At 37.1% G+C, this 25356-nt stretch overlaps 2 protein-coding genes across 3 annotated transcripts; both read right to left on the reverse strand.

Moving 5' to 3' along the window:
* Positions 1-1664: 1664 nt before the first annotated feature.
* LOC131428704 (uncharacterized) lies at positions 1665-4278 on the reverse strand. Its single transcript, XM_058592749.1, has 2 exons — positions 4204-4278; positions 1665-4146 (listed from the first exon to the last, which is right to left on the reverse strand). The coding sequence occupies exon 2, from the start codon at positions 4068-4070 to the stop codon at positions 1665-1667; it is 2406 nt and encodes an 801-aa protein (XP_058448732.1). The 5' UTR covers positions 4071-4146; positions 4204-4278.
* An 8089-nt stretch (positions 4279-12367) lies between these two features.
* LOC131429442 (peroxisomal N(1)-acetyl-spermine/spermidine oxidase) lies at positions 12368-25065 on the reverse strand. 2 transcript variants are annotated; one of them, XM_058593556.1, is made up of 3 exons: positions 24645-25065; positions 22893-24188; positions 12368-14162 (listed from the first exon to the last, which is right to left on the reverse strand). In XM_058593556.1, exons 1-3 carry the CDS (start codon positions 24861-24863, stop codon positions 13980-13982), a joined length of 1698 nt encoding a protein of 565 aa, XP_058449539.1. In that variant the 5' UTR covers positions 24864-25065; the 3' UTR covers positions 12368-13979. The 2 variants fall into 2 exon arrangements, with proteins under 2 accessions (XP_058449539.1, XP_058449540.1); XM_058593557.1 differs by lacking the exon at positions 24645-25065 and adding an exon at positions 24394-24538.
* Positions 25066-25356: the final 291 nt, after the last annotated feature.

The raw sequence follows: 25356 nt of genomic DNA on the forward strand, positions 1-25356 counted from the left end.
TCTTCACTCTTCTCGCAACGATTGTGCGATTGAAAAAGCGCAGTTTGCTTGTATGAAGTGCAACAAGTTTCTTGTTGTATGTGTTACATAGAAGTAATATTTGTTAAGCAGAAACCAAAAATGAAACTGCTCAAATAAACTTATTATAGAATCAGTTAAATAAACCGATGTGGAACTTAATCCGTTTAGGTTTTTGACTTGGTTTCACAAGCAGTAATATGAATGATTTTCACATTTGTTACAAAAACATGTAAAATCATTTGTCAAACCTATCTGACATGAATAACCGTTCTGTAGCAATGGTGAAACATGCCAATTTTAACAAGTTTTGATTGCTAATTGGGTCCTTATACAAGGCCAGACCGACGACAAGTATTATTTGGACGTTATGAGATGTTTGCATGAAGCAATTCGTCGAAAAAGACCAGATTTGTGGGCAAACAACTCGTGGATCTCGCACAACGATAACGCACCGTCACACAATGCCATCATTATCCGAGAACATTCTGCTAAAAACGAAAGGAATACCATACAGCAACCAACGAATTCACCTGATTTGGCTCTCTGCGACTTTTTCCTGTTCGGTCGACTCAAGAAACCGCCCCGTGGAACGCGTTTCAGCAACCGAGATGAGATTATGGAAAAATCGCAGATGGCACTGATGGCCATTACGAAAATTGAATATATAAAATGTTTCGAGAATTATATCCAGCGATGGCATAAGTGTGTTGCAGTCGTTGAGAAGTACTTTGAAGGGGATAATATCGATTTTGATGAATAATCTTGTATTTTTAATTTTCTGAATAAATTCCGGAAACTTTTTGATCAAGGTAGTAGCATTTTTTAACTTGAACGTGCTTTAATAGTACACTATTGAAAAACCTCCCTGATTTGATCCATATCCAGCTAATCAGAACGCGTTCTGAGGAAGAGAACAAAATATCTGCTGCTGTACAACTGCATCGGTATAAATCGTAGACCTCACGCTTTTGGAATGAAGCGAGCGCCGCAGAATAGTCGCAGCCGGTCACACAGCAAATTCACACCAAAAGCCTGCAAGTGGAAGTTAGGTTTTGCACGAATATGACATAACCTCACAAAATGAGCTGGATAAATTGGATGGATTGACAGCTATCAGTGATTTGTTTACATTTTCATTCCGTATCATTCCATTGTATTGCTTGTCATTCCAATGATAAAGAACCACCGAAAGCTGTTAAAGATGAGTTTGTTTCATCGACGTTTCATGTGTGCCGTCACCATGCAAAATCTAGTTGTCAATCGCGCCGAACAGCAGAATTGTGCCGAAGAACAGTCGCAGCCGGGCACACTGCAAAACCACACCAAAAGCCAGTGGAAGTCGTCAGTCGTCATGGGAGCGCTGCACAGTTAAGTTGTCCGAAATTTGGATCGGAATTCATTGTGAGTTTCAAAAGGACCTACTGATTTCGCCCGGAATGAATTGTTTCATCTTTGGAATTCAAATTGGGAATCAAATTGGGAATCACAATGATATTCGAGTCAAATTCAGTGTTTACCGAGTCAAATTTCAGAGTATCTGAACAGAATGTACCTTGTAGGCGGTATTGAGGAGTGTTATGCCTTCGGGAACTTCGATAAATAAATTAAAACAAAACTCAACGTGTAGTACAACTTTATTGCTTCTATTTGATTTCGCCTAAACTAAATACTTCACCTTCATCTGACACCGAGCTATTGATTGAGTGTGAAATTTTTACCCTCGAAATTTCACCTGCTGACGAACCGTTACTCAAACGATCAAGTTGTCGTTCGGAGTTCGACGATTCGCCCGTTGAATCCTTTGCACTGTTCAGATCGTGTTCAAACCAACTCGAGCTTGTGCTTCCTCGGTCGTTTGAGGTACTCGATCGATACGATGCTACCCAAGAACTATCCGATCCAGAAGAGTGCGATCGGGAACTTATTCTGCTAATCGTTCGATTACATGATTCGAGAAACTTTCTGGCTGCTCTTTCCACTGCTTCATCTGGCGGTGGGTTGACTCGTTTAAATGCTTGATTTTGACCATCTTCATAAATTTTCTTTATCATCTTAGAATACTTAGGACTACGTTCGAGTACTGTTTTTTGGAAGTTTTTATGATCTTTCACTAATTCGACTGTCATACCTTCGTCAATGGTGTCAATTACTGGTTTGCATCCAAAACAAAAACATTCTGAATATCTCGAAAGTGGCGTCATCGGATTGCCATGTTCCGTAGTTCGTGCAGGCGAAGTACTGTCGAAGTTTCTTGCATACTGTTCTTTTATCGCCTCCATCTGCAGAAGATTTTTTTCACAATTGCGAGAGATGTTGGCGATGTTCTGGGTTTCTCCCGCGATTATCTCCATGTTCCGACGCAGAACGTCTAGATTATCTGACAGCTGATTGCCAAGTTTCATGTTTTCCGATTGTGCTTGAACAGCGGATTTCCAAACTCTAAGATTTTCTAGAAACTTTGTCGGTGGAGTTGTATCCGATGGTGACATGGGCGGACTGACTTTTCTATGACTTGCAACTGATGCTGGCGAATGGGACGGACTCGGACTGTGGACCGGAGGGGGAGACGGTACTTGTAGTTGAACGGATTTTGATGGACTCAATAACATGGGAATTGTAGATATGTTGTTCATAATTTGATCTGATATGTTGATAGTTTGATTTGAAGCGTTTTTACGAAATTTAAGGTCCAACTTTGTGGCACCATCGACGGTGTTGCTATCACTGGAATCAAGCTGGAAAAGAATACTTTCTTCTGAGCTGGAATCGTCATCGCTCACAGCAATTATAGGGTCATTCTTGGACCCGGTGTTTTCCTTGTTACAGTTCATGAATGGTTGTAGATACTTGTTGATGTTGGGGTTTTTGTTCGTTTGAAAATTAGAGTCCTGCGCTCCATTGCTTTTTATAGGAGCAATAATTGGATGTTCTGATTCGAGTTTATCTACATTGTTCACTGTTCCTAAATGTTCTACAGACTTTGAGGATGTTTCGGTAGATTTATCACTAGCCGGTTGATTATATTTAATTTCTAGATATCTTGCATTATCTGGACAAAGGAGTCGTGAATCGTTTGGTTTCTCATCCAATATGTCAATTCTGTAGATTTCCTGTACGCGTAGGTTAGCTTTCCAATCTCCTTTAATGCTTATCGTTGGAATGATGTGTCTCGTTATTTTAGGAACAGGTGGTTCCGGAAGTGGTACAGTGGCTTCCACTATGTTTTGTTCTAAATCTTGCTTTGGATCGGACTCGGCAGTCACCTCGAACGTATTTAATCCTTCAGACGGATGAACAATCTTAACGTTTTCATTACGGTCGCTCTTAAGTAAGCTACTCGTTGCAATTATCTCGGACTTTTTAATTCTTCTGGGAAATAAACTTTTGTCGGAGCTTTCAAATGTTAGCTCTGGGTGCTGTTGCTCCCAAAGCTCGCTAGGGCTCAACTTACTACTGTAAAACCTGTAGATTCGTTTCGAAGGCTGAGTTGCTACTGGTTTCTTTATAACCGGCAGAAGGTTGGCCGTTGTTGGCGAAGTACTGTTCTGCTGTTTAATAGATTTCGATTTTATGAAATTGATATTAGTTCCAATATTTCGCACTTGTTTTGGTTGACTTACTGGTTTCTGGTTGTTCAATTGAGCTTCATCTTGTACAGTACTTGCCGATTTTACTTTCGGTATTCTCTTGACGATTCGAATTGCCGTCACTTGATTGGTCCTAGTCGAATGCTTTTGATTACTATTTATCCATTTTGGTGGAGTGTTTATTTTTTTATTAAGTTTCTTATCGCTTCTTGAACATTGTACAGCTTGCTCTTCATAGCACTTCGAATTGGTATGGAGTTCATTTTTTGTTTTATCCACAAACTTTTTTGAATATTCTATCAACTCATCGATGTCACAGATTTGTAAAATTTCTCCCGGTCTTGGATTTACATCCGGTGCACTTGTGAACTTTTCGAAATTTATATCACTTACAGCATGATACGTCAACCTATCAATTTCGTCGTACAGTGATTTAAATGCATTCGCAGTATCTTGATCCATGCTTGTTCCGAAACAACAACCAACTACATGCCGTCACCAGTATATCTGATCTGCATTTCAGTTTAGGTTCACTCTCCTGAAAATGGTAGTTTGATAATTATTCCTGAATATAGAAACAGCTGGCTATTCCTACCAATCAGTCACGAGGAGTACGGCTTCACGCTTCCTGCGTTGTTCACGCTTGGTTTGATTCAATGCTTCTACCATGTTTACAGTTGGGTGCTATGGTAACCCCACATTCTAGGTGGATAATATGGGTTTTCAACGCGTAGGCTTATTAGGGTGGCACAAAATTTAGATCCCAACTGCAGTTAACGTCTTGTATTATATTCAAGTGCTGTAGGAACCTTACAACTTTTTACAACCGTATTTTCGTGCTTGCGGTTTCAAGCTTGTATGAGACTTTTTACAAGAAAAAATCGCCCGGATCCAATTTAATGAAGAAACAAACCCTCGAAGATTGTTACTAATGTCGTTTTCACTTGAGAAAACTGAAACAGACCCAGGGTAGTTTCATCAAACAAACATTTTCCACTAAAATGTGTTGGTTTCGCACTTAGCAACGGAAGTTTGAGCATAAAAACCAGGTTCGAAACTGACTCGATTTTCAGTCTAACAATGTTAAAACTAAGTTCGAAACTGATTTCAAACAAACGGTTTGACAGCAGTTAAAATGGAAACTGGGTTAGGTTTGTCATCAAGCGAAAACGACATAAATAAATACCGACTAAAGACCCAAACAATAGCTTAATCTTCAATATTACAAGCACCACTGTTGCTAGTGGTAGTATATGAAATTTTCGAAATCCAAAAAAAAATGATGCCAAAAGTCTTAGAATTGCATATCGAGATTTAATGTCATCTCAAAAATAAATTTTTTTTTTGAAAATATCGACTTTCTGGGACTTCAAAATTTTTCTAAGTCCCAGTAAGTCAATCTTTCCAAAAAAAAATTTTTTTTTGAGATAACACTAAATCTTGACATTTCATGCAATTTTAAGATTTTAGGCTTTTTCGAGATCGAAAATTTTCAAACTTTAACCGCTGGGCAGCACCCCTTACCTATGTCGGATTTAGCTTAAATTTTGCATGAGGACTTTTTTCGAGATGTTTAAACTAATGAACAATAGCGCTTTACGAAATTAGAGGTGATCCCAAAATATCGGCACCCTTATATACATTACAGCGGTAAAAAACAACGTGTTTTGTCGGTTACGTCACTTATACCATAATATCTCCGGAACCAAAAGTCAAATTCATTTGATCTTCGAACTTGATCAATAGTCCGACAGTACCTTTCAAACGAGCATAGGTTTGTTAAAATCGGTTCAGCCATCTCTGAAAAAATTGAGCGCGTATAAATATCTTCCAAAAGTGCACACACACACACACACACACACACACACACAAACACACATTTCACGATCTCGTCGAACTGAGTCGAATGGTATATAACATTATGGGTCTTCTTTCTTTTCTCAACCCATACACAACCTGACAGAAATGAACCTGTTTCATATGTGTTCCACTGAATTCAGGAGGGCGCTAGTGTACCTATACAACACGGGTGCAATGAATTATGAAACAAAAAGTTTAGAGCAAATTCAGCAGCTGCAAGATTCATATGGGTGGTTTATAATGTAAATGAAACTGAAACAAACGTATCCCCAGCAATCCGTTTTAGTTTTATTTATTCGACCAGTTCTACTGTCAAATTTAAAACTGGTATACATTGCCGTTCTATTTTTTCTATATTTGAAACACAGATAAAACGCTGTTGGGGCTGCCAGTTTATTTTGTTATAATTTCTAGATTTAAATTTCAAAATTGACATAAATTATGCATCTAGAACTAGAACACTCCTGAATATGCCCTTACAAGAGAAATCAATACTTCATTACGTTGTTTACGGGCAGAGATGGCATTTCACTAGAGTGATACACGCTGGCGTCAGATTCTTGTCCACACCGAGGATGCAAAAAACGAAGCATCGCACATAGAGAAAAGCGCACTTCTTCTCAGTGTCGAATAGACAGCATTTGAGTGTGTGCTTGTGGTTAAAGCAGCTGGCGCGAGTGAAACACATTCTCTTCGCATGAATCGCTCTCACGCGCTCTCGTCTAAATACACCCAAGTGACCACTGGCGCGTGATGGTGAGCGAACACTTCTGTGAACTTCAATTAATAGAGAGTAGATCTGGCCTTACTATGAAAAATTTGAAAGAAAAACCGAAAATTTTACGATAAATTGTTTTATTTTGCTGATTTTGCGTGTCCACGCTTCTTCTACGCAAACCATACAGCAGAGTGCTCACCGGCGTGTACACCTCTGCGAAAGTATCTGCATCCACTTCAGAGAATTTATTAGTTCTTCTCTAGCACTTTGGTGCGATTCAGTGGAGGAGGTAAAAGGAAATAAACAAACGCACTCATGATGCGTGCACAATTTATACAACAGTGGTGTATATATGTGAAAGATAAGAGCTCTCGTTGAAGTTGTCAGTGCGAGGGGAGAAATTTTGCTTGCTCTTCGTCACACAGAGGAGATGGACATCTCTGTTTACGGGTACTGTGTATGGTTCCACCAATATATTTAAAAGGAGCGTAATTTTCATACTGTGATTCACACAAGAACTCCTGAATGAAATGAAAATATTGCGATTTTTTCTAACAGCGCTGCATAGCAACAAACTCATCCATAACACCCGTCATAAATCTACAAATATGCGTATTTTGTAATTTTTCTATCTTTTAATTCACTTTGCACAACGTTTTCTCTTTGTTCTGAAAAGATAACTATTAATAGTAATTGATAGAGTTAGAAATGAAGTGTGTTTTGAAATGTGGCGTGTGACTAAAGAGTACCTAACGTATTTAGTCGTATCAATGAACACGCAAAGAATTAGTAGCAATTTGTAGAAGTATTTGTTATCATTGGATGATCTTCTAACTTGGATAAAGATAAGGGAACCATAGATTTAATCTTGGTTTGCAAACTAGTAGTATTGTTCTTCAAGATTCAGTAGAATAAATTACTTCACGTTCATTGTTCATTAAAATGTGATGAACTATTTGTAAACCTTCTATTGATGAAAAGAGAAAAATTATACTTATACTAAACCATAGTAACTTATTTAATTATTGTAAAAAACTGCTAGCAAAATTTATTTTACTTATTTAAATATAAAAATTTAAACCGCAGATTGTCGAAAAACAGATGCGTTATTTCCAAATGTTACTCCATTTACGACGCCATTGTGGGACCAGAGAACCAAAACTTTTACTTATATTCTCGATGTATGGGAGCTGTCAAGTTGTCCATGGGTTGGTTTTTCTAGCAATTCTAATACCTTTCTATAGAGAAAGGCAAAACATGTTCGTGCTCTTGTTGCAACATAGTTTGGGCTTCGTCGTATCAGAATTAGTTGCGAATTGCTATTTAGGAGAATGCGGGATTGATTAGTTGATTAGCAGACATTGCAATAAAAGCACTTGTTGTGAACTTGATTCGGTAAAATTTTTACCTAATAGTTTGAAATTGTGTTTATCGATAATCAGACAGACTATTGACATCATATAAGACCATGAACAGTTCGAATAATTTTATGTTTAACAATGAAGGAGTTTTATACGCATTTCGTCGGATTCTCTTCCACTATTTATATGAATGGCATAAAAATATGGAATTGTATTACAATTGTGTGTATGTTTTCTTGAATCGAAATTAATGTGATCTTTGGTATTTCTGTTACAAAAATCATTCCATGCAAGCTTCATTTCCATTTTGAAGTTATCATAGAGTTGAACACAGAAGAAATTTTTCCCTAAAGTTGAATGAAGCTTTCGCAATGTTGGAGGAAAAATAAGATCGTATCCTTCACTTTATGGAAAAATTTTGTCCGTATGTTGCATGACAGCATCAGATGAGCTTGACGATTCAATAATTGTAAGTATGTCATCTATAATCATACCAAATATCGGATAACTTGTGCAAAAAACCAACGACAAAATGTGAACAAAATCGTTTATTTTTACTGGAGTTGTAAGTTCAAAGTTTTTTTTCGATGCGTACTGTGGTGGTAATATGAAATTGATTTATTAGTGATTAAGAATGGTGCCCTATGGAAATATTGGTAAACTTTGTGTTAGAGTACTTTGGTGAGTATACATTGAAGTCAGAGTCTGTGGTAGACTTAGAGTTCATGTAATTATAGGGCAATTTCAACCTTAGACAAACAATTATTGTAGGAAATTTTGTTTTTCTAAGATTGTATATTGCACCTTGATGTAATAAATTCAAATTCTTCTAGAATTCATATAACGGATAATTGATATTCTATTTGTATTTATCAGTATCATTTTTGTTATGTTTTAATGAATTTCATGTCAAAAAATTTTCCAACCATATAATATTACATGTTCTTAGACGTTAATAATAGGTGTTTTTCGAAGTATTAGACCATCTCTATTATTGCCGGTGTACAACTAAATGTAAACTTATGGTCAATGGAAAAGTTTCAATGATTCTGTTACAATGAATATTATTGTTTTTTTCTGTAGTTAAGTAATATATGTGAAAACCTAATAATTTATTAGTGAAGGTTTGTTGAGATATTATTAACTATTCCACCAAATGTCTTTCTGTTATTTCAGTCAGGGGCGAAATACGAAGAAATCTACTTTGAGGCCGCATACAGCCAGTCATTCGAAGTTTATTGATGAAATTGAAATTAAAATTGAAATAAATATAATTTTACTCTTGCTATGTTAAAGAAATGCTTTTATCTTCAATAATCAGTATTATTTTTTAGATATAAAATACTTTATTCAATGGCCATATTTGTTAAATATTCAAATCTATTAAAGAAAAACAAATTGCAGCTTCAACCAGTTCAATTCATTAAAGTTAACCAGTTATTTTTTAACTACTTCAATAAAATAAATTGAAACTGCCTAAACCTAATTATTCGTACAATATTTTACATTAGGTGTAAAAAGAAAACTACGTACAAATATTGGCGTGCAGGTATATAGTTTGCTATAGTACAAATAACGATTACCCTTAAATTTTGTTTGGCATCCTGCGATTGTAATTCAGAAAGACTCTTGCAGATACTCTTAACATATTGTCCCAATGTTTGTAAACCTTAGTATGAATCGAAATCATCTTGGTTGACAAGAATGTGTGGGACATTAATTGTCAAAGTTGTTTCATCAAATCTGATCATTTCTTCCTTTGTTAGGAATACTTACATATCAATTAATTGATTTTGAAAACTGTGAAACCTTTATGGGTTAAACCATGGTTTAAAAATTTATAATTCATACTCATTGAATACAATTTCCAAAAGATTTTACCGTGTATGAAATGTATCAAAATTGAACTGGAGAAAAAGCAGAGTTTTTGAATGTAGATCATTTGCATATTAATTTATTTTCATTTCTAGCTGTATAATTTCAATATTAATTCATCTTAATACCATGCGCATTATAAGGACTACATGATACAAAAACTCAATGAAAAACTATTAAATATCATCCGACGATCGGTGTGAATTAAATTCATACGGTTTATAGCCTTCGGGTATATGTATGAGCATCATACACATTACAAAATAAGTAGTATATCCTATATGGCAGTTATGATGACAAATTTTGAAACGAAAATCATCTACATTTTGGATTCTTCCAATTTACAAGTGTATGTGTTTCAAACAAATCTTCGATGATATTCATACAAATCAGTTTGTTTTTGACAGAGGGGAAATTGAATGGCTGACTGATTAAAACCATCTGAAAATCGTTATGGGGATCGGTAGAAGCAAAAACCATTCAGTTTGTGGCCGGTAAATTCTTTCAGTGTAACTGTTTAGAGAACACACTGTTTTATGCGTCGTAGGTCAAAACCACAATATTTTAATACTTAAATACTGAAAACGATTCAACATGTATAAATTTCAATTAATGTTCTGAAGAGACTCGCTATTTGGCCGTTCGAAAACAGCCGTTATTTCGATTTTTTTCTTAGTTTAAGACATGGCGCCTAAATGTATACTACAAGGATAACATCAATGCCCCTGAAGTTATACCCACAAATGTAATGTGTTTTGGCTCGAGCCAAAAATGATCAGATAGTTCATGACCCGAGAACTTTTGATCATGGTGTATAAATCATAGCATGAAAATTTTTCTGAAATCATGACTCATTTTGCTAATTTGCAGAATCGAAGTTCTGCCCATGTAATGAGATAAGTATTGATAAATTAGCCCTAACATCTTTTATCTTTCTCTATAGAAAGGAATTAGAATTGCTGGAAAAACCGACTTTCGAACGAAGCCTGGGAGACCCAGAATATTATATATCATTCGACTCAGTTCCACGAAATCGGAAAATGTATGAGTGTGCACTTTTCGAAGATATTTTTACCGCTCAATTTCTCAGAGATGACGACGGATCTACAAACTTTTCCGGATCCGTCATACCAATATATTCACAAACAGTACGCTCAGTCAAAGCCGAAGAGATGTCTGATGGGCCTCACCGGACGAGTGCGGATAGACCTTAAGGGCAGAGGCCAGTGTGTTTTAGGGCGTTTTAAAGGGCTATTTTCACGCTTGTTTGACTTTAGCGGTCGGGAAAGTCTTTTTTCTGAAGGAAGAATTGCATAGCTGAAAACGGCAACTTTCAACTTGTTCATTGAATATCTCGCCTTCAAAAGCATGGATCAAAAATCTATCCTGACAATCGCCCTTATTCTGAATAACGTCGTATCGTTTTTTCGCTCGTATTTCATTTGTATTCCCCATAACGCTACACACTAAGAAAAATTTACATCTTTATAGATGCACATAAATGGAGCGTCGCGATTCACTTACATTCACAATTCTAAGCATGTACAGATGAGTCATATCAGTAACTTCACAGTTAATGTAGCTTAAGTTTACATCGACACAGACGCAAAGTTTATTTTTACATGTTAGGAGATGTAATATTGTGTCATCGCCGACGAAATTACGGCATGCTTGAATTTACGTCAAGCGTAAATTTCATTTTTTCTAAGAGTGTAGTAAAATCAAAGGTAGCTACGATTCGATCGAAAAATCAATACGTCGTTATTCAGAATAAGGGTGAATGTCTAGATAATTTAATTAAGATGCGATTAGTGCATAAAAACATATATGTTGTCGTGATGAAAATGAAGTGTAAGTTAGTTTTGTGAAGGTAAGTCGATTTCTATGTCGGCGCCATTTTAGTTTCCTGGTAGCGTAACGAAACATGAGAGAGAAATAAAATCGGCTCAAAAAGGCTGCCAAACAAGCGGCAGCTTTCTTGGATTTTATGTGATGTAGTCAAACTTGTAACCGAAAATATCAAAACTTTCTTGGCCACCCGGCCACATCGAGAGTCATTTTGCACATTTGCGAGAGAGCATGGAGAGAAATGTAATACGCACAGCGAACCACGTGGTTTTACGCGACCTACTGGCCTCAGCCCTTAAGATGCAATTCATGCGAGAGCCGCGTTTTGGTGTGAGAAATACACGGAGGATTTATTCTCATGTATAAATTATCTTTGAATCGATATTTTGCGTGTCGATCTCAGTTCCTCGCCGAAATATCTCATCTCATCTTTCTCTCAAACTGTCGATTTTCAATATGAGACTGAAGGAAGGTTGTTACTTTTCAATGTCGTTTTCACATTTCTAAAGAAATTAGTTGGACTCATCTTAATTTCGCTTGCAAACAGAAGACTGTACTTTTCATGAGCCGAGTTGATTTCTATTTTCAGTTCATGTAAATGTCAGGGTAGGGTAGGGAATTTGTCGGTTAAATAATACTTCAATACATTTGATCATTTTATTGTACACAGTCTACGTTCTGCTTCTTGAACATTTTTTAATGCGAATCTAATGCGGTAGACACCAGAAAAACAGAAGCACAACGACCAAGGTTGATCGATCAAGTGAAGTATGACTTACGAAGTATCCTTTCCTTGAATGGCTAGAGCGGCCATGGACCGACCCACGTGGAGACGTAACCTACATTCAGTAAAGAACACTATAGGACTAGGCTGATAGGATAGTAAGCATGGAATAGTAAAAATGTGAAACAAAAATCCGATTTTTATATGCATGACACTGAAAATATTGCCGTGTATGTTTTGACTACAATCAGGTCTGGCAGTAATTGAAATTTTGGTAGTTCAAAACACGAACAGGAATTCCGAATTTTGGCAACCATTTTCTTTCTTGTGTTTCATAAATGATTTTTTCGGCATGTAATTGAATCTTGAGAAATAAATGTTTTATTCGCTTTTATTTAGACTTGATTATTTTCCAAATTTTCATTGCTAGCAAAATACTTTTATGTCCTTGTTTTTGGTTGAATCTTCGCTGCTTTCTGTACAGTACACAAAAATTCCTGAACGCCTTAACAACGCCATTTCCTATTGAAATCCTATATAATTCAGGCAATGAATCGCCGATCAACTTTCACTAGTGCTAAACAATAGTTGCAATTGCTGGGACAATAAACTCCCCGTATATGTGTGCTGGAATTGGATTTTGGATTGGATGATCCGATAGGTTGCAAATTTTGACAAGTTGTTCCTGAGAAACCTGTGGAAACGCGTTGAATTGTTCGTTCGAACTATAATCAAAATGAAGCATTTATTCTAACTATACTTGAAATGCTTGATGCACGATAGGTAAGGTATCTTAGGAGTAACTTGTCAAAACTCATAGTGAAATATTCGGTCAGCGCCAATTTCTATACATATTGTATGCATTCTTACGTGTTTATTTTGGGCTCAAGTTGTTCCATCGTAACGAACTGTTTTATTGCACTAAATGCATATTAACTATTATTTTGTAAGTGATTTAAGCAGTAAAACTAAATAACTAAAAGCTCAACACTGTGTATAACACAAAAAGGTGGACTAGAAACAATCGTAAAAAGACGAACTAAGGAATATTTTAATAATGCTGGGTTTGGAATTCAAAGAAGTGTATATTGAAAAGAACTTTCAAGCACAATGGGAAATAAGGCTCTTGCAATAGGACACAGATTACATTGGCTCGCTTTGTAGAGTCTTGTGGGATCAAAACAACTGGGAATTGTAAATACTTCAATGCCTAATGATATATCATTTGGTTTGTAAGTTTGGTAGTTTCTGTGTACTACCACTGTCACTGTCTTTTTGGCTGCTGTGTCGATTCCAAGGCGTGTTTAATCAGAAAAAAGTATGGTAGGTCCTAATTGTAATTACAGAGAACATATATACAAGCTTAATCACATGCCAGCTCATATTACGTGCGAGAGTCTCAAACGTTAACCGCACAGCCGCTACAACAGGTAAACCCTATACATTCGAGATGAAAACGTGTTCAACGTGGATTTTGTTTTTTTTTTTGTTTCCACGAAGAATAAAAGTTACTTGTCACTTGTCGTCTCGTCCATTAAAGGTTTTTCTGTCTGCGATTGTGGCTACATTTGATCGAAAGGTAAAATTTCAGTTGAATTCAGAGTACTGCTCTAGATTAATTCTAAAATGAGACCACTCTCACATTGATTGTACTTGAATCTGGTTCTCTGTATCTTACCCTTAGGATACACAACATTGATCGTGCTCGACATTTCATTTTTTGTGTGCATTAATTCTATAATGTCAGTCTAGCTTTATTTGCCCTCAAAATTTTGAAGCACAAACAGGCGTATGCAGTTTATGAAACATACGTAAATGTACGAACAGGAGTTCCTTGATGTATAACAACAACATAAAAAACAAAACAGAAAAACTGTTAAATGCCAAGAAACAGAGAGAAACCGAGAAAAACGGGAACCTGAACACAAAACAAGTGCTAAAATTATAATAAATTAGGAAAACACAAATTAAAAGCGACGGTCTTACTACTCTAAGGCGATGCCCTGGATCCACGAACTGAGATCACTGCTGTCCGATTCCATCACAATCTCCTGCGGTGAGTCCGGCGTCAGCAGAATCTGAGCCGCCGTTCGGCCACTCAGGTATGCACCGTGAACCGTCGAGTAGAAGTTGGAGTGCGTATGCTCGCCGGCAAAAAGCACCGATGGCTGTTTTGGAGAAAGAAAATCAAAAGATTAGAGGCTGAATGAAAAGTAAATTGGCACGCCCCTCGTGCGCCGGAAAAATTGATCTGTACATCTATCTCGAAAAATCAATATAGTGTATAGTGAGGATTGGTATTGCGAGCAAAAACTTGGTATAACTTTATGGAACCAAACACAAAAACTGAAAATCGGTATTTATCTGCATGAAAGAATTTAATTCTCGGTATTTTAAAAAAGCGTATCTGCAAACGAGTTCAAAAAATGATATAAATCGGTATAGTTGGCAGCGCTGGTTGGGAATCTAAAGTAGTTTGTTTACATTTCTATATAGAGAACAATTCGACCGTCCCACGACAAAAGGGCCTAACTGCAAATTACAGTTTCTCTATGTTTACTTTTTCTTTCACGATTTTCCGAACAGATTTTACATTTAACGCTTTACTCTTCGATAAACTTTCAAGATAAAACTACAAGCTTTCGATTTATATTGGAAACTTTAGAGAATTTGCAATAATGGCTCAAAAGAGAAAGTAAACAATAAGAGGCTCTCATTTGCAGTTAGGCCCTTTGTCGTGGGACTATCGAATTTGATAGTCCCACGACAAAATGGTCTAACTCACTTTCTGTGAATCTCTCAACGGGTGAGCATGTTGAATCGTGCTAGGCCCGGGCGCAACATTTGAAGGGGGCGGCGAAGTCATCTTTGGAATTTCCGGATTTTGATTAACCTTTTTTTTTGTTCTACGAAGATCTTTGCGGATGCTGTACAATACTTCTATTTCACGAAGAATAACAAAGCATTTTCTTTATATATGAAGGTAAGCAAACTGAACGATTATTTCGTGCATTATGTCGTTCAACAAACGCTCAACGACCAACAAAATATAATCGCTTGCTGAGTAAGTGAATTCTCCATACAAGTTTGGAATGTCATTACTTTAGGGCATATTCAGTAGTGTTCTAGTTCTAGATGCATAATTTATGTCAGTTACAAAATTTAAATCTGAATTTTATAACAAGAAAAACTGGCAGCCCCAGCCGTGTTTTACTCGTGTTTCAAATATACAAAAAATAGAACGGCTTCGTAGACCAGTTTTAAATTTGACAGAAGAGCTGGTCGAATAAATAAAACTAGAACGGCTTGCTGGGGATACGTTTGTTCCAGTTTCTGCTCTATTAATCTATTTCCATATAGAACTATTAGCTGCTGAATTTTCTCTTAGTAATCATTAAAAATGGTATTAATACTTCTCGTGTAAGGGCCGCTCAATGGAATTTGAAAGAAGAAAAAATATTGTGCACAAACACTTGGACAATCCGGAGTGGTCTGTTTTAAATTTCAAGCTGGCTAAAATGATGAAGAGTTTTTAAGCTAAAGTGATGAAGAGTTCAAGTTCTAAGCTGGAAAAAGTTTTGTTACGATATTTACAACAGGCAGGCAGGAGGCCAGAAGCAAGTAAATATCGTAACAAAACATGGGTTCAATTGCATTGAAGGATGAGAGGTAGAAACAATTCTGTATTTATTTTTTCGCAATACGTATTAAATCTGAATCCTGTATAAAATCCGCATGGACGTATACAAATCAGTACATTACATATAATTCTATATGAATGGCAACTCTGTCGGTAAATGCAAAAAACTACAAGGAATTTCATCCGAGTTTGCGTGACACAAGATCAGAGCATGCCAATTAAAGCTTCAAATCGTTTTATGGCACTTTTTGTCGTGCTGTCTAGCAACAACCTACCTCTAGCATACTACGCGTAGGATTGAAACATTAGTTCTGTATAAAATGTTCAAAACGACGAATGTAACAATGAGATATTCTCTTTGTCTACTTTCTCTTTCGATTATTACCGTACTCTTAGCAATCCTTCTCTCCAATTATTTACCGATAATAATAACTAAAGCTATCATCTTTTAATCTGAACTGAAGAAATCACCGCAAAAAGCAGGGATATTTCGCAATAATCGAAAGAGAAAGTAAACAAAGAGAATCTCTCATTGTTACATTCGTCGTTTTGAACATTTTATACAGATTTATAATTTCGCTTATATTTATAAATTCTCGTGCTTCCAACAGCTTCGCTTTTGCATCGATTGACCAATCAGAGCGATGCTTTCCCATTGATATATCGCTTACTCCATCAAAACCGTCTTCTATGGCAGGGAAATCCGGTATGCCGGAGATTTTTAGCATTTAGCATTAGCATTAGAGACCGCACGTGTGTTGCTACTCCGTTATTGATCTGGACCAATTGAGATTGCAAAATGATTTTTTGAAGTAACATGTTTGGGAATAACACATTGTTTCACACTGTGCAAACTGTATTGAACCATGCATGCTGATCAATACCGACGCCGGCCACGTCCGAATGCAGATCTACTTGGGAGGGAAAGGATTGTTAGTTCGATGCATGTTGCTACTAAGAACCGAGGAATCCTCTGCATTCCCACATGCATCACAGGAGAGGATACTTTGTTAGTAAATGTTTTAATAATGTTATCATGTGTTTATTGCTCTGGGTAGCCGGCTACCAAGAATGTTTTAAAGTATTATCGTTTTATGTGTTACTTTGTGCTGGCAATATAATGCACAAAACAGTCAATCTCCGAAATTGACAAAACTCCGGACAGCCGGCTGTCGAGTATGCAGTCACTCGTTTATGCATCTACCTTTCGCGTTTTTTTTTAGTCATGCAAAAAAAAACACATGTGGATTGATAAAAAAAAGGTATCATCTCACTGCTAGGTGGATTAAGTACGTTTTTATAAATGAAACTACGTGATACAAAATAAACGAGCGAATAGGATTTAAACAAAAAAGTTGATTCATTACTGTTGATTTCAAACGCGTCTTGATTCTTTATTATTTCCGCTTTATTATTTTAATTATTTATTAAAATTATTAATTGGTTATATTAGTTGATCTGGGCAGCCGGCTACCGAGAAAAATATTAATTTACTGTTTGAAATATTAATATCAAGTGTTTTGCCTTTCTCTATAGAAAGGTATTAGAATTGCTGGAAAAACCGAATTTCGAACGGAGCCTCGGAGACCCATAGTGTTATATACCATTCGACTCAGTTCGTCGAGATCGGAAAATGTCTGTGTGTGTGTGTGTGTGTGTGTGTGTGTGTGTGTGTGTGTGTGTGTGTGTGTGTGTGTGTGTGTGTGTGTGTGTGTGTATGTGTGTGTGTGTGTGTATGTGTGTGCACTTTTCGAAGATATTTGAACGCGCTCAATTTTCTCAGAGATGGCTGAACCGATTTGAACAAACTCAGGCTCGTTTGAAAACTACTGTCGTACCATTGATCAAGTTCGAAGATCAAATGGCTGTGACTTTTGGTTTCGGAGATATGATTGTATAAGTGACGTGACCGACAAAAAGCGTTGTATTTGAACGCGCTCAATTTTGTCAGAGATGGCTGAACCGATTTTAACAAACTTGGGCTCGTTTGAAAGCTACTGTCGTACCATTGATCAAGTTCGAAGATCAAATGGCTGTGACTTTTGGTTCCGGAGATATGATTGTATAAGTGACGTAACCGACAAAAAGCGTTGTATTTGAACGCGCTCAATTTTCTCAGAGATGGTTGATCCGATTTTAACAAACTTGGGCTCGTTTGAAAGCTACTATCGGGCCATTGATCAAGTTCGAAGATCAAATGGTTGTGACTTTTGGTTCCGGAGATATGATTGTATAAGTGACGTAACCGACAAAAAGCGTTGTATTTGAACGCGCTCAATTTTCTCAGAGATGGCTGAACCGATTTTAACAAACTTGGGCTCGTTTGAAAGCTACTGTCGTACCATTGATCGAGTTCGAAGATCAAATGGCTGTGACTTTTGGTTCCGGAGATATGATTGTATAAGTGACGTAACCGACAAAAAGCGTTGTATTTGAACGCGCTCAATTTTATCAGAGACGGTTGATCCGATTTTAACAAACTTGGGCTCGTTTCAAAGCTACTATCGGGCCATTGATCAAGTTCGAAGATCAAATGGTTGTGACTTTTGGTTCCAGATATATGATGGCATAAGTGACGTAACCGACAAAACACGATGATTTTTACCGCTCTTATATATATAAGGGTGCCAAAATTTTGGGATCACCTCTATTTTCGTTAAGTTCTAGTGCTCAAAAGTTTAAGCACCTCGAAAAAAGCCTTCATGCAAAATTTGACCTAAATCAGACATGCTTAAGGGGTGCTGCCCGGTGGTAAATGTTTGACAATTTTCGATCTTGAAAAAGCACCATAGGGGGGAGTACATGAAATTTCCAAAATCGAAAATTTTTTTTGATGCCGAAACTCTTAAAACTGCATGAAACATCGAAATTTAGTGTCATCTCAAAAAAAATTTTTTTTGAAAAAATCAACTTTCTGGGACTTTTCATTATTTTTCTAGGTCCCAAAAAGTCGACTTTTTCAAAAAATTTTTTTTTCGAGATGACACTAAATCTCGACGTTTCATGCAATTCTAAGCCTTTTGGCATCAAAAATTTTTTTTCGATTTCGAAAATTTCATGTACTCCCCACTATGGTGATTTTTCAAGATATATGAAAATTCCACTAAGTGGACTAAGAAGGGTTTTGCCTTTCTCTATAGAAAGGTATTAGAATTGCTGGAAAAACCGACTTTCGAACGGAGCCTCGGAGACCCATAGTGTTATATACCATTCGACTCAGTTCGACGAGATCGGAAAATGTCTGTGTGTATGTGTGTGTGTGTGTGTGTGTGTGTGTGTGTGTGTGTGTGTGTGTGTGTGTGTGTGTATGTGTGTGTGCACTTTTAGAAGATATTTGAACGCGCTCAATTTTCTCAGAGATGGCTTAACCGATTTTAACAAACTTGGGCTCGTTTAAAAGCTACTGTCGGGCCATTGATCAAGTTCGAAGATCAAATGGCTGTGACTTTTGGTTTCGGAGATATGATTGTATAAGTGACGTTTCAGATATATGATTGTATAAGTGACGTAACCGACAAAATACGTTGATTTTTACCGCTCTTATATATATAAGGGTGCCAAAATTTTTGGATCACCTCTATTTTCGTTAAGTTCTAGTGCTCAAAAGTTTAAGCACCTCGAAAAAAGCCTTCATGCAAAATTTGAGCTAAATCAGACATGCTTAAGTGGTGCTGCCCGGTGGTAAAGGTTTGACAATTTTCGATCTTGAAAAAGCACCATAGGGGGAAGTACATGAAATTTCCAAAATCGAAAATTTTTTTTGATGCCAAAACTCTTAAAACTGCATAAAACATCGAAATTTAGTGTCATCTCAAAAAAATTTTTTTTTGAAAAAATCAACTCTCTGTGACTTAGAAAAATTTTCATATTTTTTCTAAGTCCCAAAAAGTCGATTTTTTCAAAAAAATGTTTTTTCGAGATGACACTAAATCTTGACGTTTCATGCAATTCTAAGCCTTTTGGCATCAACATTTTTTTTTCGATTTCGGTAATTTCATGTACTCCCCCCTATGGTGATTTTTCAAGATATATGAAAATTTCACTAAGTGGACTAAGAAGGCTTTTTGCCTTTCTCTATAGAAAGGTATTAGAATTGCTGGAAAAACCGACTTTCGAACGGAGCCTCGGAGACCCATAGTGTTATATACCATTCGACTCAGTTCGTCGAGATCGGAAAATGTCTGTGTGTGTGTGTGTGTGTGTATGTGTGTGTGTGTATGTATGTGCACTTTTCGAAGATATTTGAACGCGCTCAATTTTCTCAGAGATGGCTGAACCGATTTGAACAAACTCGGGCTCGTTTGAAATCTACTGTCGGGCCATTGATCGAGTTCGAAGATCAAATGGCTGTGACTTTTGGTTCCGGAGATATGTTTGTATAAGTGACGTAACCGACAAAAAGCGTTGTATTTGAACGCGCTCAATTTTCTCAGAGATGGCTAAACCGATTTTAACAAACTTTGGCTCGTTTGAAAGCTACTATCGGGCCATTGATCAAGTTCAAAGATCAAATGGCTGTGACTTTTGGTTCCGGAGATATGATTGTATAAGTGACGTACCCGACAAAAAGCGTTGTATTTGAACGCGCTCAATTTTCTCAGAGATGGCTGAACCGATTTTAACAAACTTGGGCTCGTTTGAAAACTACTATCGGACCATTGATCAGGTTCGAAGATCAAATGGCTGTGACTTTTGGTTCCGGAGATATGATTGTATAAGTGACGTAACCGACAAAAAGCGTTGTATTTGAACGCGCTCAATTTTCTCAGAGATGGCTGAACCGATTTTAACAAACTTGGGCTCGTTTGAAAGCTACTGTCGGGCCATTGATCAAGTTCGAAGATCAAATGGCTGTGACTTTTGGTTTCGGAGATATGATTGTATAAGTGACGTAACCGAGAAAAGGCGTTGAATTTGAACGCGCTCAATTTTCTCAGAGATGGCTGAACCGATTTTAACAAACTTGGGCTCGTTTGAAAGCTACTGTCGGGCCATTGATCAAGTTCGAAGATCAAATGGTTGTGACTTTTGGTTCCAGATATATGATGGTATAAGTGACGTAACCGACAAAACACATTGATTTTTACCGCTCTTATATATATATGGGTGCCAAAATTTTAGGATCACCTCTATTTTCGTTAAGTTCTAGTGCTCAAAAGTTTAAGCACCTCGAAAAAAGCCTTCATGCAAAATTTGAGCTAAATCAGACATGCTTAAGGGGTGCTGCCCGGTGGTAAAGGTTTGACAATTTTCGATCTTGAAAAAGCACCATAGGGGGGAGTACATGAAATTTCCAAAATCGAAATTTTTTTTGATGCCGAAACTCTTAAAACTGCATGAAACATCTAAATTTAGTGTTATCCCGAAAAAATTTTTTTTTGAAAAAATCAACTTTCTGGGAATTTTCATATTTTTTCTAAGTCCCAAAAAGTCGATTTTCTCAAAAAAAATTTTTCGAGTTGACACTAAATCTCGACGTTTCATGCAATTCTAAGCCTTTTGGCATCAAAAATTTTTTTTCGATTTCGAAAATTTCATGTACTCCCCCCTATGGTGATTTTTCAAGATATATGAAAATTTCACTAAGTGGACTAAGAAGGCTTTTTTTTTAGATTAGCATCACTGTTCTCATACAAATAGGCAACGCAAATGTCAAGCACTAGTTTGGAAAAATGATGCTGACTGAGTGACATAAACACTGAAGCATGCTTTTGTGAACTACTCGAATCAATCTGAATCAATTGGTGTCAAAATTAGTATCCAAAATTATTTAATAAAAGTATGAAACATATTTTCATGAGACTGTTATGAAAGAAGAGAAAGGCATTATCACACCACTAGGTGGATTAAGAAGGGTTTTTTACTATGTATTCAAAATACCGATATATGTTATCTCTGTTATTAACTTTGTAATATAAACGGATTTGCGCAATGGTTGAATTTTATCATTCATTTTATAATCCTGAAAGACAATCAATAACATGGAAGAAGAAATCATTCCTAATAAAACTTTTCTCCGAAGCTAGACGGAAATTGATAGGTTGAATAAAGAGATGATTTAGTAAAATAGAGTAATCAGAAGTAAAATATTGAAAATATCTGATAACTGAAAGGAAAAAGAAACTCCTGCAATTGTCGCCTTTTACGACATGGAAGCAGGAACCCAGTGGATCTATTCTTGGTTCATTTTTTTCCGCCGGATTCCACACGGCATCTAGGCTGGTACAGTCCGGAGAGAGCTAATAGGTACTATCAATCTCCTAGTGGACCCCAGCCCCTAAATCCGGTATGCCGGAGATTTTTAGCAGACAAAATAGGACACTGCTCGCTACTAATCAAAATTTCAATCATTTATAATTGAAAATACGTGATATGATACAATCAAATCGAATCTTTGAAATATTTCCAATCAATTAATGAAATAATATTAATTATTGATACCAAATATACTGAGCTGTAAGTGTTTAAAACCTGACCACATTTCTACGTGAATTTTTCCTTGAGTTTCTGATTTGCCTATATAGAAAATAAAGATGTGTTCCACATAAAAAAAACACTGAAAATCATGTTTTCCTATTATTTGAGAAATCACTTATTTTTTGGGCTACCCAAAAATAGGTCGTTATTTACTCACTTGACTTTGACTTGATCGTAAAAAAAGGGTAGCGTGCTTTGTTATGGCATAACACTGGGTAAACTTACATTTACCTGAATTTCATCACTCGTAACCTAAAATTGTGGAGATGCACTTTAGTTGATTTTGGGTAGGTTTTGACCCAAAATTAGGAAGCGGCTGGTAAGAGTGTAGTCGAGATGACAGATTGGATGTTTTTGATACGGTAACGTGTCGCCATCATGACATATGCGAGTACTGTTGCCAAGAAGATCAATATTGAATCCTTCGAATTGTTCGGAACTCGGACCAATCGTAAAATATAGGGTTTAGTTTAACTCGGTTAACGACCATAATTAGGTAAAAGTCGGATAGAAAAAAAAACGATATAAAAAATAGGGCAATTTCTAAACAGTGACGGAGCAATCAACAACATACAGCAACTGTGACACAATGAAAGAAATGTGTTGATGGGCTCCATCAAAGAAACATTCAACATTCCGTTCAAACTGGAGAAATGTAACCTTTTAAAGCTGCAACTTTAAAATTTTTATAGAAGAACTGTAAATTGTAACAGATCTTTTTGTGCGTACCAAGTTACTTTCAGTCAGCCTTTAGGAAATGTGCATTCCTTCCCCAACTCACCTTGGCCTGATGTGGACTAGTATACAGCGGCTGGGCAATGTTTTCGATGTCGTCCTGAGACGCACCGACCGCAATAGCAGTGTACGAACCACGACTATACGGCTGTTTGTTCCAGCTGGTACACACACATCGCTTTGGTTTGGGAATGAACGGGTCTTTGAGGAATCTTCGCAGGATTTCGGTACACTTTTCGGCTACCACTTCGTGCGAAATACTCTCCATGTAGGCCGCTTCCTTCCCGGAGATCCAACCCAGCAGCAGCGTGTCGGACACCTTGGAGAAGGAATAAATCTTTTTGAACCAATTCAGCTTAATGTATTCTTCCTGGTCGACGTCCGGATCGGGATCGACTTGCTCCCAGAGGAACATGATTTCACTGATTTTAGCATTCAGGAAAGGCCTATCGTACTCTAGAATGATTTTATCTACAGTTCCGTACAGTAGGGAATCGATTGATTCCAGCTTGTATTGTGGTAGACTGGGCAGGAACATTGTCTGACCGCACTCCTTCAACACCCCTAGCGGGATAGTACAGATCACGTGGTCCGCTTCATAAACCGTGCCATTTTCGCACACAATTTGAACGTTTGACGTACAGTGCTTTAAGCTAATTTCACACGTATCACTAGTACCGACGTTGTCGCCAGTTGGTACTTCGGTTACTGTTTTGTCGGAATCGTCCGAGTCAATATCATCTTCATCCTCTTCGAGGATTGTATCGGTATGGTCATTGGTTTTCGATGGTCGGCTTTTCCGTTTCCAGTGAATTGTCTTGACCGGGCATGAAAGGACAATGCTGTCATTCGGCAATGTATCACAAAGAGGCTTCAAAATAGAACTGTATCCCGATGGCAACACAATGTTTCCTCCTTGCAGTTCAGTATAGCTTCCGAGTTCTAACAGATCGATTTCATCCATATTATCGCATCCAGTGATACACGTTTCTCGTTTAAGTAGACACTCGAAAATTAGTTTTCTAAGGTGCTTCTCTTTGTGATCATTGACGTTATTCAAATATAGCTCTATCTCCAGATTTATGTGCTCTCCCACACTATGAATGTCCGGTGGTGGCAGATACTGACACAGGAAATATTCTTCGCACCGGCGTAGAAAGCAAACATACGCTTCGTATATTTCTTGCAGCACCTGGAAGGGCACCTGTTTTCCATCTTCAGTTGCGGCGACCACTTTGTGCGGCTTTGGTATATTTATTATGTTGATGAGTCCGTGTTGCATGGCTAGTTCAAACATTGGGTTACCCAGCACACCATGGATCCAGTTTGCGCCAAGTTCAACCTACAAACAAAAAAAATACTATAAGCACCAGAATAGCACTCATACCATTTCCACCTCGAAAACACGACACTAAGCTCATGAAAATATATCATTGCTGTTGCAATTTCTTGATTATACGAAAGCCTGCTAATTACACTTTTTGTCAGATCAAGAATGATAGCGAAAAATAAACGTTATCAATTTTAGTGCCCCTATTATTCCATACCATGATTTCAAGTTCGATAAGGTAAACAAACCATGCTAAGCCAATGCACAAAAACATTTTATCAATTATACAAATGCAACAATTGCACCCTCTAATCTTATCGCTTAGAACCGTGCCCAGTGTCCGTTGAAATTCACTGGAGATAATCGATAGCTTTCTACAAGGTTGCTGTCATCCTTATATAAGGATTCAAAAAAAATCGTGAAACTGTCTCGTCATTACACAAATTACCCTCCACCAGCCTACGTTACCTTCTGTGATCCTAACTCGATGCCGATGATCCTTCCGCCGACTCTGTTTCGGGCTTCTAGTATCACAAAATCCTTGCATCCATTTTTAACCAGATGATTGGCGGATGAAAGCCCGGCCATCCCGGCACCGATGATAACCACTTTGTATTTTTGTTTCCGCTGCTGTTGGCTGGATGAATCCTTATTTTGCACCGAAGATCTCGCAGTTTCGTCACTCATGGTGTCGAGTTTTCTGCAAATTCTCGCAGTAACGCACCAGAAAAAAGAGATGTGCACGAATTCCGGAAAATTCCCCACCGGAGAAATGGGACAACGCGACTCCCTCGCTCAGTGTACTGGATTTTAAATTTTTTCGCTATCGTAATATAAGCAAAATGCAAGAATCTGGATGTCTGGAATGAAAATATATTTTGACTTATATATTTGACACACAAACCGGGGCATTTCACGTTCTGTACCAATATGTAATCGAATTGAAGCAAAGGGTGCGCTGCAGTTTGTGTTGACAGTAGAGTGCCTACACGCTTAGAAAAAGTTACTCAGAGTTTGAGTACTAGTTACTCATTTTCAAATGATACATGGAAACGTCAAAAATTGAGTAGTTATCATCAATGATATTGAGTAACTCCTACTCTAAATTTGAGTTTAACGCAATAACTCGTTTTTTTGTTACTATTCGCAAGATCAGTCTAAAAGTTGTAATAACCATTTC

This window comes from Malaya genurostris, chromosome 2 (genome assembly GCF_030247185.1).
Source record: "Malaya genurostris strain Urasoe2022 chromosome 2, Malgen_1.1, whole genome shotgun sequence".
In the NCBI taxonomy this organism is placed as follows: Eukaryota; Metazoa; Arthropoda; class Insecta; order Diptera; family Culicidae; genus Malaya; species Malaya genurostris.